The sequence below is a fragment of the Malania oleifera genome, chromosome 4 (genome assembly GCF_029873635.1).
Source record: "Malania oleifera isolate guangnan ecotype guangnan chromosome 4, ASM2987363v1, whole genome shotgun sequence".
In the NCBI taxonomy this organism is placed as follows: Eukaryota; Viridiplantae; Streptophyta; class Magnoliopsida; order Santalales; family Ximeniaceae; genus Malania; species Malania oleifera.
The window spans coordinates 57,727,281-57,744,725 of NC_080420.1; the positions used below are offsets into that span (position 1 = coordinate 57,727,281).

The following is a 17,445-nucleotide window of genomic DNA, read 5'->3' on the forward strand; positions in this document are numbered from 1 at the left end:
AGTTATGGGCATTAGTGACAATTTTAGAGTTATTAGTGACGGTTTCGAAATCATCACTACTACTTCAGCCTTTAGTTAACACCAAAAAACCCTAAGGGCCCCTAATTAACCCGTGTCGTGGCTCTTCCCCTTTCCTCATCCCTGACCTCTCAACTCTCACTCTCTCAAATCTCAATCCTCTCCTCTCCTGAGTCGCCTCTCCTCTCCTCTGGTGTGCTGTTACGTGCCGGACCTGCCGGTGCTACGAGCCTGTGAAGTGCGAACGATCCCCAGCTCGAGTCATCGTCTCCTCCAGGCTCCACGGACCACATCCACAGGAATCAGTCATCCCTATTCTAATTGTAAGCAGGATTATCTGGCATAATGAAGCAACAAGAAATTCTTTTGCAGCTGCTTCTAACACCATGTTGCTTCTGCAGATAGTATTTAATTCTTTGTTGTGTTTATTCTTTTGCCTTCTGGTGTGCTTGTTATCTTTAAATTAAAAATTCAGTACAAAACCCAACAAATTCTTGATTCTGTGTCTTGGAGTCAGCAACCTTTCTCAAAAGAATATTGTTGAGGGCCACTTTCCATTAAAAATTATGCCAGTGGTTTTTGGGTTTGCTTGCACATGGCTGAACTGTCTAATATGAATTTACCTCTGTTTGTCTAACTTGTTGCCAGTTTTAACTCATCATGATGTATGTGATTGATATCAGGCTTCTATTATATGTCATTCATAATCTCACTTTACTAAGAAAAATGAAAATAAAAGGTAGTATACAAATATAGTAATATTTTGGTGTGGTTTCAATGATAAAATGCAGTTAGGCCAAAGCCACAGCAGTCCACTGTATACATGGGGTTATTTCACTAATCTCTATTGTAGAAGTAGGATCTTTGGTGTTAATAACGTGTATGGTTGGATTATGTTGCTAAAAAATGAGGTCTGAATGAGTTCAGGTGGAAGAAATATATAGAAAATTAAGGATTTTTCTGATTATAGGAAGAATTATAGTACTGTAGAAGAGAAATTTTATCTAACTGGATGGGTCACTCCAAGAGGCCCCAGGTATCATCTGGTTAGGAATTTCTCTTGATAAGGATTTGATATGTTTTTTTTTTATTTTGTATAAGATTTATCCTACTAATTCCTAAGTCTTTTAGGGTATTGACTTCTTTTTCATGCATTTTCTATTGTACATAGTTTTATTCAAATTTACAATTATCATAAGTATGCTCTGCACTTGCGACTCTGATTGATCTGGTGCATCAGAAAAACTACTTAATTAAATTCATTCAATATTTTCTCAAAATTGCTCAAGGGTTGTCAGTCATGCCTGGCTCAACTAGTTAGTCTGACGTAATAGCAAGTTCCCCCATGCGGAACTCTTAGTCATCCCTTAAATCTGGGAAAACTTTCAATTTATCTAAGATATTCAAAAGAAACAAGGAGAACTTGGTGACTTCTGTGCCCAGTATGGGTACGAGAAAATTCAAGCTCCTTTAAGAAAACACCAAAAGAAAACTCATAAGAAATACAAACCTTCAAAAGAATACTACAAAAACCATGACACGAAATATTATAAGAAGAAAAAACGAAAATTTGAAGAAACTTCAAAAATTCGAAACAAAAACAAATCTCAAAAATATAAAAATCAAAAAACCTGCTTCAAATGTGGAAAGAAGGGTCATTATGCAAAAGATTGTAGAGTTAAACAAGAAATAAAAGAACTCAATATAGGGAAAGAATTAAAAAAGAAAATGCTCAATTTAATTATCAATAGTGAATCAAAAGACTCTGAATTTACAACCTCGTCTTCCAATAAAGAATTCGTCAATGAAATTATTTCAAGTTCTGAATCTTCATAAGAAACTGCTTCTTTTGAAGAACCTTGTCAAGAAGAAATAGGGTTTTGTTCTTGTAACAAATGCTCAAAAACAGTCCATGTTATTTCAAAAGAAAACGAAATCATATTTGAAATGATCGAACATATCCAAGATTCAAAAGTTAAGAATAAATATCTACAAAAATTAAAATTTCTTGGTTTAAAAGATTTGGAAACACACATGACACATGTCAAATGTGTTCTCAAAATGATCTCTAGTGCATAAATAAACATCTTCTTGTTAAAGTTCAATTGTTTGCATAAGATTTTCAGAACTTATATATTGATTTTAGTTTTCAATTAGTGATGCACGACTTTGTTGTGGAATTTGTTTCTAAACCCTTGCAATTTTCATTCTAATTAATTATAAGGCATGCACCTGTTGTATTATCAGGTCTCACGAGTTTCAGATGTGGTGTCTGTTGGCCAACAACTTTCTTTAATGTGGTTCACGAGTTTGTTTAATGTCTGTTGTATTTTTGGGTTGGATTTTGAGAAGGCATATGATAGGGTTAGTGGGGTTTTTTTTTTGGGTGAGTCTTAGTGGAGAGGTTGGATTAGGGTAACTTTCTTCGTCCTCCTTTAATTTGATTATTCCTTCGACAAATTTAGGACTATTAAATCCGTACTATCTCATTCAAAGTTATTTTAGGTCTACCCCCTACCCCTTCTACTGCCCCTTACAGCAACTCTCTCTTCCTCATTGGCACACTATGTGGCCTACACTACAAGTGGCCAAACCATTTGAGTCGTCCCTCCCTTATTTTATCTCACATTTCCTTCAGAAAATGTAAATTAATTAAGAATATTTGCAATGACCAACAAAGAGAATTCATCTGAGCTATGTGTTTGGTCACATGCAATGATGGTAAATGATTGTGGTACAAAGAAAAAAGAGTATGATTCATAATGCAAGCCTAAAAACAGGAAGAATCAAAGTTGAAAGTGACTATCAACTTAGTTGAAGTAACTCACCAACTTGTTTTTAACCATTGATTGGGAAAAAAAAATAAAATCTGAAAGAGATCCATAGAGATTAACCTTGGAATAATTAATTATTTAATTACATACAATCGTATAGTGATGATCTTTTCTATATTTTGTTTATTATTTTGAATATCACTTATAAGATTATGAACACATTCAAAAAAATAAAAGAAAAAAAGGGAAAAAATAGAAGACAAAAAAATTTACGTGATTCATATAGTGTTTATGTCAATAGAGTTGTTATAAAAATTTCTACTACTTCATGAATAAAATGTTTTAGTGTTTCGATCCTTGACTCCACATATAAATAATATTAATATATGAGTTCAAAATAATCTCATATACAAGGACTTTGCATTGGGTTAATAAAAGTCATAAGACATCCATCAACCATGCATTGGGTTAATAAGAGTCGAAAGACATCCATCAACCATGCATGCATCATTATTTTCACCATCACTATCTTTGAAGAACATGAAAAATAAGATCCTTACATCAAGGGAGAGTCCCATCTAAAGAGGAAAAACCAAAGAGGGAGGGAAGGAGGAGGGAGGGACACAGATTAAGGAAAGAAAGTCTTCAAGCCTTTGAGAGAGAAGAGGCTTTGATTCGTCAAGTACATGTAATTTATTTATGTATTTTTATCTAAAAATTGAAATTCTCAAAAGGTTTACACCTTAATGCCATAAGGCTTATGCCTTGCCTACTTATCACGGGCTCCTTATGCAAAATCAATTATTGTCATTTCATGTGTGCATCGAAGCTTAGACCCGTTCAAGAATGGTTACTATACATTCATGCCTCATTGTACATGTGGGACAAATCAATTGTTAAAATTCAATTGAGTATTAGTCATATTATGTAGACTAATAATCAATTGAACATGTCGATTATTTGTTGCATTTACAATTAGTCATGTTTGTATTTCAACCATTATTGAATTGTCCAATGTGGACAGTTTAGGAAGTTGTATTTACATTTTTGTCATCATTCACACTTTCGTCATTGTCATTATATATTTCGATCGCGTCTCTACTTGTATTCTCTGGGTGCATAGTGGGGTGTGGTGACAATTTGTTAGTGATGGAAAACTAGCAGATGATGTGCACTTCCCCTATCTCGTGTACTTGGAGAGCCATGGGGAGATGCTACTGAAATATATAATGACTACGACGAAGGAATTTGAGCAATTGATCACAATGTAATTGCAACATTCCTGAATGGGATAGGATCCGTACCCTTTAGACGGAAGGTGGTTGATTATAGGATTCACAATGCATGCATCATAAACATTCTAAAAATGTAATCAACACCATTTACTTGAACATGTTATAGGGAATTAATAAACATGGATAAGAGTTGGATGAATTCTCGGGGTAGGTTTTTGCCAGAATACGTGAAAGGGGTACATGATTTCATAGAGTTTGCGTGTCCTCGTGCTGACGGTGCTAGTAGAATAAGGTGTCCTTGAAAGAAATGCCAAAACATAACATTCAAACACATTGATCTGGTCCATTCACATTTATTATACTTTGGAATGGAGAAAAGGTACACAAGATTGGTGTTCCACGGTGAAGATTACGCAGTTCAGAGCGATGATGATGACGATGAAGATGAGGGGGCAAATATAGTAGGTGGTGATGCACATTCGGAAGGGTTAATCGAAATGTTAGATGACTTACAAAGGGGGATTGCAGTGGACACGGAAGACAGCAGTCTGTCGCATACTGGTGATGAATCTACTTTAGTAGGTACCATACCTGTTAGAATTTGTGTATTCCCAAGAGGGGGGGGTGAATTGGAATTTTAAACTTTTTCTCCTAGGTTAATGTATTCAACAACAGTATATGCACAACCTAGGGCCTGTCTATACAATTTCCAAATGCGTAGATAAATATAATATGAAAATTAAGTCATACGCATCATTCACCCATAACATACATGTGCGGTAAATGTAAAGTGCGGAAATGTAAGCAAACACACGATATGTTATCGGGGTTCGGCCAACTGTGCCTACGTCCCCGCCTCAAGCTCGCAAGCTTGTGGATTCCACTAGTAGCTCACTTAAGGGTGGAGCGACACCGTTTACAACCAGGTCAAATTAACACAGGGTTGACCTCAACCTTAACCAGGTCAATTAGCGGGGCTGACCTCAACCTACACGCCTTAACAGGACAACGCACCTAGCTTTCCTAACCGGGTCTAAGCCAATCCGGGACTATTCCAGGGCTAGTCTCCCTCTTCAGGCCCGCGCCTGGAAATACAACCAAAGTGTATTACAATGAAATGGTACAGTGATTGTGCTTTCAAGTAAAGCAAATATGTACCCAAATTCGCGCAATAATATACACCACAAATATGAAATAATTTGTAAGCTCAATGTGGTCTAAGATGTCAACTCTCAAATAGATTTACTATCGTAGTAATGAGTGCGTGAGAGTGCAAACCTAAATGATCTTTGTATCACAGGATATTCAATCGAAGTGCTCAAACAAAGATATTATCCAAACTTCATATATTTCAATCAACAAGTTTTCTCAATACATATATGTATATGAAGCTCTAGCAACGTATAAGTTTGGTTTGCAAAAGGATATTCAATCTTTGTATTCAGCAAGGGATATATGAGTTAACGAATATTGCAACAAAGATTTTATCACACAAGCAAATATCTCATCAAATATTTTCAAGATAAAAACACAGTAGATATTTGAAAATGTTTTTGCAACCAAAAACAAATACAATCTTCTTAAGATGTTGCAATGAAGGTGCAAATCTTAAAAGATCTATCAAAGTTTTCTTAGGATAGACTTATTCACAAAGTCTCCTAAGAATACTTAGGTTTAGCTCTCAATGAAAATAAATCAATCAAAAATGAATGGGAGAGCAAACCTATTAACTAAAAACACTCAATCGACTTACAGAGGATTTAAGAGATCGAAGAAGGTAAGCATGAGTGAATGGGGATTGGATATGAGTATTATAGGATTTGGGATTTTCAGAGAATTTCTCTTAATCAATATTTTTTTAATCCCCTGCTAATTATCCCAAATGAACTCATATATATAGGCAAGGGAGAAAATATGACCGTTGGGGACCTATTGGGTATTATTAGAAAATTTTAATGACGTTTAAAACATTTTAACCCTGTTTAAAAATTTATTAACCGCGGTAAAAATAGGAGCAACCCGAGAGGTCCGGTCGACCAGAAATGGTTCGGTCGACCAGGACTCAAATGGCTCGGTCGACCAGGGGTGTTTTGAACTGAGTGGTCGGTCGACCGAGGAAGGGCAATTTTCTAAAATTCTGAGGTTCGATCGACCGGGCCCTTTTGAACTGTGTGGTTCGGTCGACCAGACCGTTGGGAATTCTCCCGAGACCCTTCGGTCGACCAGGTAGTTGGAGTACAAAAGTGCTCGGTCGACCGGGAGGTCAAAAAGTTGACTTCCAGGTGGTTCAGTCGACTGGGGTCAAATGAACTACATGGTCTCGGTTGACCGGGACCTAGGTCAACGGTTGACCCAGGTAGGGTTCGATCGACCAGGCCAAAAATGAACTTCTGGCCAGTCGACCAAAAGTGCACCAAGTGTGCATTTCGGTCCCGTATTGACCCAAACAAGTCCTATTCAAATGCCTAATAAACATATGTGAAATATGTGTGTGTCCTAAGGTCACTTGGGGTCTAATTTGAAGACACCGAAAAAGTTCGGTGTCGGTCGACCAAGGTGCACCCTAAGGTCTTTCTGCGGTCCTTTCTCATTCATGGTTCGATTTGAGCTTAAAAAAAAAATCATGCATGTGATGTGTGTGCTTATTACAAATCGAATGCCCTAATTACTATTACAGACCAATATAAATTTATTACAATGAGTATGATTTGGTCTTCAAGCTTCTCTTGCTTTGTGCACATCTTGATCTTATCATTCTTGATTCCTGCACAAAACCTCAAACGCTCATTAGATACAATGAGTATTTGTCATAATCAAAACCGGGCATGACCAATAAGGTCAACAATCTCCCCCTTTTTGATGATGACAAATACGACAGGCAAAAATATAGGGTTCAGCCTAAGAAGGCTCCCCCTCACAAGATGTATCTAATGTATTAAAACAAACCCATTATTTTTGCCCCCTTCCATCTCCCCCTTTTGGCAATAGCAAAAAGGGCCATTTGAATTTAACATCCTAGGCAATGGGTGATCAGTATACTTATGCATGAGTATACTTATGCATGTTGAATTTTGGAAGGGTTTTGGAAAAATTTTAGCAGAGTGCCGTTTGTAATTCGGACTTTCCAAAAGATATCCTGTATAAGTATGACCTGTTTGAGTTTAAATTTCCTAACAATTTATCCACAACTACTCAAACAGTTCAGTATGGTTCAATTTCAACAAGTGAAATATTAGTTATGAACATGAATTGGACAAGTTGTGCAATAAAGGTATACGGTGTGCACATAATCAATATAACTGGTGATTACAAGGTTCAGATGTCATAGCAAACCTGATTAAACTAGAAATATACACAAACCATTTAACAATGAAAACATATCATAAGATTCGTGGAAGATTTGAGTTAAGGATACACGGCATATGATACCTAAAAGAAGGTTTGAGCATAAATATAGTCTAACTAGTTCACATGCATTTTCACATATTATCAATGAACCAGTTATATAATGCAACACCCTTAAGATATTTCATGACATAAGATTTCAATACATGGAAGGCACAAGTCATGAAGGCATGTAAGCATACTAGCAAGACATACAATATATCCATTATGAGTTCAGTTCTTGCTTTTATAAATAGATATAGATATGCATATATATATATATATATATATATGATACATATATATATATATATATATATATTCCCCTTTGATATGTGCAAAAGGTGTTGGGGGAAGTTGCTTGAAGAGATGAGAACTCTACTTTTAAGATAATCAAGCAACATTTTTCTGGGCAGTCAATTAAGCGCATACTAAATTATAACCAGAAAAATCAAAACCATGATGATTCCAAAAACAAATTTAAGATTCACATGCAAGATCATATGGCAAATTAAGTAATGGTGGCAATAGGAACATATTTCAAATTTACGATTAAAGCATTCCATTTAAGCACAAGCCACACTTGATCTAAAGGTAGATATAATCCATACATATTTTGTGAGCAAGACAAGATAGATATTTGTTTTTAGATGCTCCCCCTAAATGTATGCAGATTATGAAACAATTACTTCACATGTATATATACATTTTGCACACACAAGTAATGTTTCAATTTATTTGGGCAAATATCTATAGAGAATTCGGCAGCATACCGGCTGTAAACAGGACATTTCCCAAATTTTACCTGCACAAAAATGTTCTCAAACAGACAGTATTAAAGAAGTAAGGCACACGAGAACATATCATCTACCAGCAAGCAATTCTCAACAACTGCATCCGCCATGCAATAGGCATTCTATACTACTCATGCATTTCAATACCCTACACAATTAACCACAAGAACATGCACGTCAAGAAACTGCAGATGTATATATATATATATATCATAAATAACTAAGGTAGTATGTCAATAATATCATGAGAGTACAAGAGAAAGCAAAAAAGCTATTTTATTTAATACAGACCAGATGATATAAAATAACAACAAAAAGAATCAAGGCTACGCTATCTGATCTGTGGACAACTCTAGAGTCTAGATCTCCCCTCCATCATCTCCTCCATCCTCTCCTCCGTCACCACCATCGGCAGCATCAAAATCAAAGTCCATCGTCATCCGATCTCTCTCATCCTGCATCTCCTGAATACGGTCACTCAGCTCACTGAAGCCAGCTGTCATGGTCCTCTCCAAATCTATAAGGCGGCTATCAGTGGAGATGGAGTGCTGCTGGAACTCCTGCCTAAGTGCAGCGGATGACGATGCCAAGTCCTGCAAGTCTAACTGGACTGATCCTCGAAACTGTATGAACATGTCAAACAGGCCAGAAATGGCAGCCATGAGATCCACATTCGATGGCTGTGGAGGCTCTGGTGGCTCCTGTGGGGCCTCAACATGTGTTGCAGCTGCTCTAGAGGGCGTCCAAATGTTCCCTATGAGCTCATACCCCATCAGTCTAAGGGTCACTCCAGAGAAGGTGTCCGCCGGTCGTCTCCTCTTCAGTGAAGCCACATTCGTCCTCGTGACTCCAATATTCCTGAATAGCTTGTTCAGGATTCCCCCATATGGCATGATCACTCGGTGGCCAATCGTCTTGGCCATCATCCAACGGATAATCAAACTCGGCATGTCCAACTTCTTCCAAGCAAAGAGGCACCACATGACGAAGCAATCTAAAAAGGAGACGTGCACTCTAGATCCTGCCTTAGGCAGGACATTGTATGTGATCAGATGGTGCACGATCCTAGCCTCTAAGCTGAACTGTCTGTACTGGGGAGGATGGATTTGGCTAGTAGTGCCTGGATCAGACATGGTCAGATTGGCGAATGTGGATACGGTAAATCCCTAATCAAGGATCCAAGAGTTACCCACCTCGGGGCACTCAAAATCGCCACTGCCAATGTCTAGGACGTCAGATATATATTGTGCGTCAAAGCGCACATCTATCCTCAAAACACGGGAGAAGTACCCGTTCTCATCATTGCCAAGGTTGGCATAGAACATCCTAACGAACGTCGGGTAATGTCCCCCAGGCTGGTAGGAGATAAAGGATCTCCACCCCTGATACTCGAACATATCCAATATATTCTAAAAATATTGACCCATAAAGACTAAGTCGAGTATCTTACCAAGTATAGCCTCCTTGGGACAGAACTCCCGTATGTACCGCAACTTGCATCTGTCTGAGAGAAAGTACTCATCCTCGGCATGTGCAAGATCATGGGCTTCAATGTGAGCCATGATGATGATGGTATGAGGCTTGGAAACTGGGTTTACTAGGAACTGGGAAGAATCTCTCAAGATTTCTCGCGCAAATGAGCTGAAAAATGAAGGAAACATATATATATATATATATATATATCACAGCTCGGTTGACCAGAACTAGATACGGTCGACCGACGCTTGAGATTTCCCAGGCACCGACACATGTTGGTCGATCGAGGCGAAAATGAACTAGGATGGCCAGTCGACCGTGAGGGTATATTGTGCCATGTTTCGGTCGACCGAGGGGAAACCAAGACTTATGGTCGACCGAGAGAATTTGTTCATGAGAGTTCGGTCGACCGACGAGGGTCAAAGTCAACATGCACTGGTCGACCAGGGCGGTTTATAACTGAAGTGCTCGGTCGACCGAGCATAGTCAATTTTGTCAGTTTTTCTTGATTTTTGATCCAAGGTTCTCCCTAAGGTCCAGATTTGATGTGTAACAGTATAGCCATGATTCTTAGGGGTTCTTGGTGAAGAGATATCGCTCAAATGAGGTGCGTACCGAGAATCAACTTATCGACCTATTTTAGGTACCGGGCACTACGGAGTATGCGGCTTTTCTTAACTAGTGCTCTATGGTGATTAGATAGTATCTTGCAGAAATGATAGCATAAAGGAGCAAGGATATGAACCAATGAGTGAGTGAAAACTCATGGAGTATGATCGTGATTTTGGTAAGGACTACCTATAAAGAGGATAGGTGAGTGCGTATACCAAGATTATCATTATGAGCAACGACCACTTTTTAATCCTTTTGTTATCACAACCTTTTAAACTTAAGCCTAGGAACTAAGGAAACATATCAAGAAACTATTTTCGATTTGAATTTGTCTTTCCTTAAGTCCTACGAGGTTTGCTTCGCTGATTATCCATCTCATTTCCTTTTCTAGTCCTTTCACACTTCTTAGTAAGCAATTAAACCACGTATGCCACACAGATTTGCAAAATAAGCAGGTATAGAATACACGTGAAGGATTGTGCTTATTAATTCCATCTTTCTTTAGTGAGACTAGACTATTGGTTCTATGTAAGCAACCCGAACCCTTTTTGAAATGAGTTCTCTCTTTAGATCTGAAGGGTTTATTATGATTATTCATATCATTTTTAATCTCAAGAGTAATTTTCGAATAATCATCTGTTTCTTCATCCAAGCATGCAATATTCAATATCTTCTCAACCTTTTTCTTTTCAAGAATAGCATGAAAGTTTTTTAGCCCCTTTAATTGTTTTGCTATTCTTTTGTTATCATTCTTTAGACGTATTTCATGCTTAGAGATTCTAACTAGAAACTTGTGCATTTTCAATAAGGTATTTTCTAGTTCTTCATGTGATAGCATGCTTTTAATATTCAAATCAGCACATGATTTACCAAAAGAATTATCACGACAGTTTTCATACGAATCATTGCATGCATGCTCAATAGGGGGGGTGAATTGGATATTTAAAATTTATCGCCTAGGTTAAACCAGATAAACAGTATTACTTAACTTAGGGTTTGTTTATGAAAATGTAAACCTAATCATTCACAATATAACATACACGTGCAGTAAGTAAATTGCAGAAATGTAAGTGAACACGCACGATATGTTATCGAGGTTCGGCCAACAGTGCCTACGTCCCCGCCTCTAACTCGCAAGCCAGAGGATTCCACTAATAGCTCACTTAAGGGTGGAGCGACACTGTTTACAACTAGGTCAAATTAACACAGGGCTGACCTCAACCTTAACCAGGTCAATTAGCGGGGCTGACCTCAACCTACACGCCTTAACAGGACGACGCACCTAGCTTTCCTAACCGGATCTAAGCCAATCCGGGACTATTCCAGGGCTAGTCTCCCTCTTCAGGCCCGTGCCTGGAAATACAACAGTATTTGAAATACAATCAAATGGTACAATGAATAAGCTTTCAAGTAAAGCAGATGTGTACCCAGATACGCGCAATATCACATACACCACAATATGATTCAATATGTAAGCTCAATGTGGTCTAAGATGTCATCTCTCAAATAGATTTACTATCTTTGTAATGAGTGCGTGAGTGTGCAAACCTAAATGATCTTTGTATCATAGGATATTCAATCTAAGTGCTCAAACAAAGATATTATCCAAACTTCATATATTTCAATCAACAAGTTTTCTCAATACATATATATATATATGAAGCTCTAGCAACGTATAAGTTTGGTTTGCAAAAGGATATTCAATCTTTGTATTCAGCAAGGGATATATGAGTTAATGAATATTGCAACAAATATTTTATCACACAAGCAAATATCTCATCAAATATTTTCAAGATAAAAACACAGTAGATATTTGAAAATGTTTTTGCAACCAAAATACAAATACAATCTTCTTAAGATGTTGCAATGAAGGTGCAAATCTTAGAAGATCTATCAAAGTCTTCTTAGGATAGACTTATTAATAAAGTCTCCTAAGAATACTTAGGTTTAGCTCTCAATGAAAATAAATCAATCAAATATGAATGGGAGAGCAAACCTACTAAATAAAAACACTCAATCGCCTTACAGAGGATTTAAGAAATCGAAGAAGGTAAGCATGAGTGAATGGGGATTGGATATGAGTATTATAGGATTTGGGATTTTTAGAGAATTTCTCTTAATCAATATTTTTAATCCCATGCTAATTATCCCAAATGAGGGGGTATTTATAGACAACCCTTGAAATATAGCCGTTGAGGACCTATTGGGAATAATTAGGAAAATTTAATGACCTTTCAAATATTTTAACCCTGTTTAAAAGTTTTAATCGCGGTAAAAAAATAGGAGCAACCCGAGAGGTCCGGTTAACCAGAATTGGTTCGGTCGACTAGGACTCAAATGGCTCGGTTGACCAGGGGTATTTTGAACTGAAAGGCTCGGTCGACCGGAATAGGTAATTTTTCAAATTAGCGCGGTTCGGTCGACCAGGAGATTTTGAACTAAATGGTTCGGTCGACCAGACCGTTGGGGCAGCTCCCGAGGACCCACGGTCGACCAGGTTGTTGTAGTACAAAAACTCTCGGTCGACCAGATGGTCGATTGTTGACCCTGGAGGGTTTCGCTCGACCAGGGCCTTTTGAACTACAAGTTTCAGTCGACCGAGTGGTCAACCTTTGACCCAAAGGAGCTTCGGTCGACCAGGGCCTTTTGAACTACCTTTGCTAGTCGACCGGGTGGTCAAACTTTGACCCAGGATGTCTCGATTGACCAGGCCAAAATGAACTGGCTTGGCTGGTCGACCGAAAGTGCATCGTGTGTGCATTTCGGTCCCGTATTGACCCAATCAAACCCTATTTTAGTGCCTAACAAATATATGTGAAAGTGTGAGTGTCCTAGGGGCACTTGGGGTCTAATTTTAAGACACCGAAAAAGTCCGGTGTCGGTCGACCGAAGAGAAAACCCTAAGGTCTTTCTATGGTGTGTAGGTACCTAATGTCCAACTAAGGTCGATTTGAGCATACCTACCTATCATGCATGATGCAAATTATTACAAGCCATATGAGTGTACAGTCCATAATAAAATTACATCCCATAATGAAGAAACTAAATAATAAATACAAATGCATCATAAGATTCTTCATTCATCGGCACGAACACCGCACGCCATCATGATAAGTCTTTTAGTCCTGAAGCGCGCACAAGGTGAACCTGCATGCAGTTCTCAGTGCAACCATTAGTACCAAGAGTATTTTTCATTATCAAAACAAGGCGTGACCAATCAGGTCAACATTATCCATCCAGAATTGAGCTTGCAGATAGTTGATCACATTTTTGTCAACTTGGAAGGCCTTAGTCAGAACATCAATAGAGAAGGACGACTTTGAACCAAAAGCTGCATTTGCAATAGTGATGACTCCCGGATTCTGGCTACTTAAACCAGCTATGGCCACTGCATTGGTGTCTCCAACATTAAACTGGAAGTGACTGAGTCCCACGAGAAACACAAAAACATCACATGGGTTAAGAACCTTGGTAATTAGGTGATTTTCTGGGTTTGAGGTAACAAAATCGAGAAAGAGGGTGCCCTCCAAGACAGTAAGGAGCTCATTGTCGCGAGGGTGCGTGTGAGGAGGGTTGAGACCATATAGTGCAAAATCCAAACGGGCTATTGAGATACCAAGGGTGTTAAGGCCAGCGAGTTTATCAACATTTACTAATGTAACATTTGAACCAACTGGATTCGATGTGTTTCCAGGCACATTCAATCCCGAAAAGAAGAAATCATCCACTGTTGCAAGCTTTGGATCCTTGCAGAATTTTCCATTCATAAACACTGTAAATATTTACACAAGACAACATATCAAATATTACTTACAGTAAAATTTAAAATTTTGTACATTCACACATATCGAATATTACTTAAGTGTGTTGGCTGCCATCTTCTTCTTCATGCTCATCATATATGCAATTTCTTGCTTTGCTAGAAAAGTGTTTTTGCTTTAGATATATCAGCTACGATGATAATGGCAAGGTAGCTTTATGTATTTATAATGAAACCAGCTTTGAAGTAGTCTTCTTCTTCCTTATATATTATATTTTTTTTTTAATCAAAACTCAAAGTTGATCAATGAATTTACCCATTCCACAGAAGTTAGTAAAGACCCAGCCTTATGCTTTTAAGGCAGAATGTATCTAAGAAAGGCCATTTTAATTAAATAAGTAGAAATTGTTCTTCTTGTTTTTTGTGAGCCATGGTAATTTCAGTGATTCACTTCTCAAATTGTTCCAGTGCTGTGAGTTGCTTTCTTGGGGTTGGGTTTGAGTTTCTAGGTGCTACAGCAGTCTTGTACAGATTTATTTGTGACTTGTTCATGGTTCCGATTGTTCTAGCAATTAATTTCATGATTTATTTGTGAAGCCACTTTGTAGCAGCTTTAATCGTGTTCACAGCCAGAGTGTGTCCTCTGCTCCCATTTTTTTTTTGAATGCTTTAAATACCTCCGTACATCATAGTATTAAGTTGTTCATTATGTATCTTGTTAAAAAATAATTTCAATTTTCCACTTAGAGCACTTTTTTAATGTTTTCTTGGTACCATTAGGGTTGTGTGTTGGTTTTGAGGCTGGTGCAAGCTTCTTGGTGTTGTGGTAGCCTTGCGCTGGTTTATTGGTGACTTGTTTGTGGTGGGTAACCTTGTTCGTAGTTGTTCTGTTTGTTTGGTACTGTTAGGGTTTTGTGTTGGTTTCTTGGGGCTGCATATAAGCTTCTTGGTGCTGTGGCAACCTTATGCTGGTTTATTTGTGACTTGATCGTGATGTGTCACCTTGTTCATGGTTGTTTTGGCTAGTAATTTTGTTCTCATTGGTATAAGTTTTTTAGGTTGGTATGGAGTCCCCAAATCCTAAAAGTATGTTTTCCTCGTCAATCACTTGTATGAGTCAACCACATACTGTAATTGTTTTAGAATATGAGTATTTGAGGTTTCTATAGTATCAAGCATCCTAACAAGCATCTCATCTTTCTGAACACTGCATACAAATTAGAAAATGGAATTCAAGGAAACATGGATCAGGGTAGGGAATTCAATGCATTATGATTTTATTAGCAAAGATGAGGAATGCAAGTGATGTGAATAGTTATAATCATTACTTTCATAATATTTTTCAATTTTTTTTTTGAGATTATAATATTTGTAATATTGTTCATAGTTTGATATTGATGAGATAACAATATCAAATTTTCATGAGTGGGAAACTTCTCGGGATACTTTCCACACACCCAAATCTGAGAATCCGACCAAATTAGAGGTTAAAATCAAGTTCAAGATAGAATCCATCGCAAACAAACCCAAGATCAGCCTCAAATCACACCAAGAAAACACCAATCCGCAAGATTCAAGGAAGAACACCACCCTCCACTCACGACTTGCCCTTCCTAAAGAGAAGGGAGAGAGTCTCTCTCTAACAAGCGAAGTGCCTGTAGTTATTCTTTGTGGACTATGTGGTCAAAGCAAACCTTGGAGAGGCTATTTATATCTGTGATTCCTCCTAGAATACGGAATTCTATAGTCGTGACTGCTTTTTGAACTTAACCTTTCAAGTTGTATAGTGTTGCTTTGTGCTAGTGTATGCTGCCTAATTTGTATTATTGCTGTGTTTTTCATTCTTTGTATTGGTGTGTATTGTCTATATTGAGGGGTGGATTTTTTCATCCTATACAAAGAAAGCTTTGCTGGTATTATTTACATTCAAATCGCTGCAATCAAACTGATTGTTTACAATCTGATGTTTCCTCTTACAATGATGTGATTTATTTTTTATTCCTGTATATGTGCTAGGTAGTGATTTATTTTCAAAAACCGTATACTAATTTTTTTAACTTTCTTAATTTGTAGGGTTTGCAACTATGACAACGTCATAATGATGTCACGCAATTCAGATGCATCTTTTCATTTTTTTTTTTTATCTGAACAAATGAAATGTATTTAAATTTGAATTTGTATAATATATTTGTATTCGAATTTGAATTTGAATTTGGATTTGAATTTGTATAATATATTTGTATTTGAATTTGTATATTATATTTGTATTTAAATTTTGATTAGAATTTTTAATAATTTATGAATTTTATTGCAATTATGATTTAATGTTATGTATAAGAAAATGTAATTTAATTACAAATTTTTATAGGAATTAATAATTTGGAAAAAAAATTAAATTCATTATTAATTGTGCAATTTAAGTATTAGTGACGATTTTGACATTGTCACTAATAATAGACCAATAGTGACGGTTCTAAAACCGTCACTAGTACTTATTATTAGTGACGGTTTTGGAACCATCACTAATAATGGAGCAATAGTGACGAATATAAAACCTTCACTAATACTATGGTTTTAGTGATGATTTTTAGTCAATTTGGTGTAGAATTTATAGTGACGGGCTTAGGTCTTTAGTGATGGTTTTAATCCGTCACTAATACTCTATTATTAGTGGCAATTTAAATGCGTCACTAATACTCTGTTATTAGTGACGGTTTAAAAAATTCGTCACTAATAAGTATTAGTAACGACAGGTATAGCGACAAATTGAGAACCGTCACTAATAACCTTATTTTTTGTAGTGTCCTTTTCTATCAAGCCTAATTTCAATTTTCAAAATGCCATTTTTCAATAGCACTACCATTTAGTTTAATCTTGAATTCTGCCTTATCATTCAACAAGTCCTAATCTTCAACATTCATCCCTGTCACAATTAAATCGTCTTATGCTTTAGTTAAGATGAGAGGGACAGAAAGCATTTGGAAACTTACCTCTTAGGCTCTTATTTTCTTCTGTCTGAATTCCTTTATGCAAGATTTACACTTTTCTTTGGTAATCTTCTTCTACCAAAGTCCTTCCCAATTTTCTGTCTTTCAATCTTCTGTGAGTAACCATTATTTTGCTTCAATCTCTCCAGCCCCTTCTATCTTACTCCCTTTCTTCTTTTCGTTCCCCTTCACAATTCCCAATCTTACTTTTTTTGTCTCTCTTTTCTAAATATAGGAAATCCTTCCACCTCCTCCTTTTTATTTTATTTTATTTTTCAATTGTGTAGTCTCAATCTCCCTATTTTTTTCTCCTCTTTTTTTTTTTTTTTTCTTGAGAAGCTTTATTTATAGGCAAGGGGAAGGGGGGGGGGGAACAACCAATCAATTTCGATTGATCAATTAATT

At 37.0% G+C, this 17,445-nt stretch overlaps 1 protein-coding gene across 1 annotated transcript; it reads right to left on the reverse strand.

Annotated features, from left to right (window-relative positions):
* Positions 1-241: 241 nt before the first annotated feature.
* Positions 242-14,069, reverse strand: LOC131153814 (putative germin-like protein 2-1; the record flags this gene model as incomplete). Its single annotated transcript, XM_058106270.1, has 4 exons — positions 242-413; positions 8,812-8,959; positions 9,395-9,560; positions 13,521-14,069. Coding segments are annotated over 4 exons (1,035 nt in total), but the record flags the coding sequence as incomplete, so codon positions are not given.
* Positions 14,070-17,445: the final 3,376 nt, after the last annotated feature.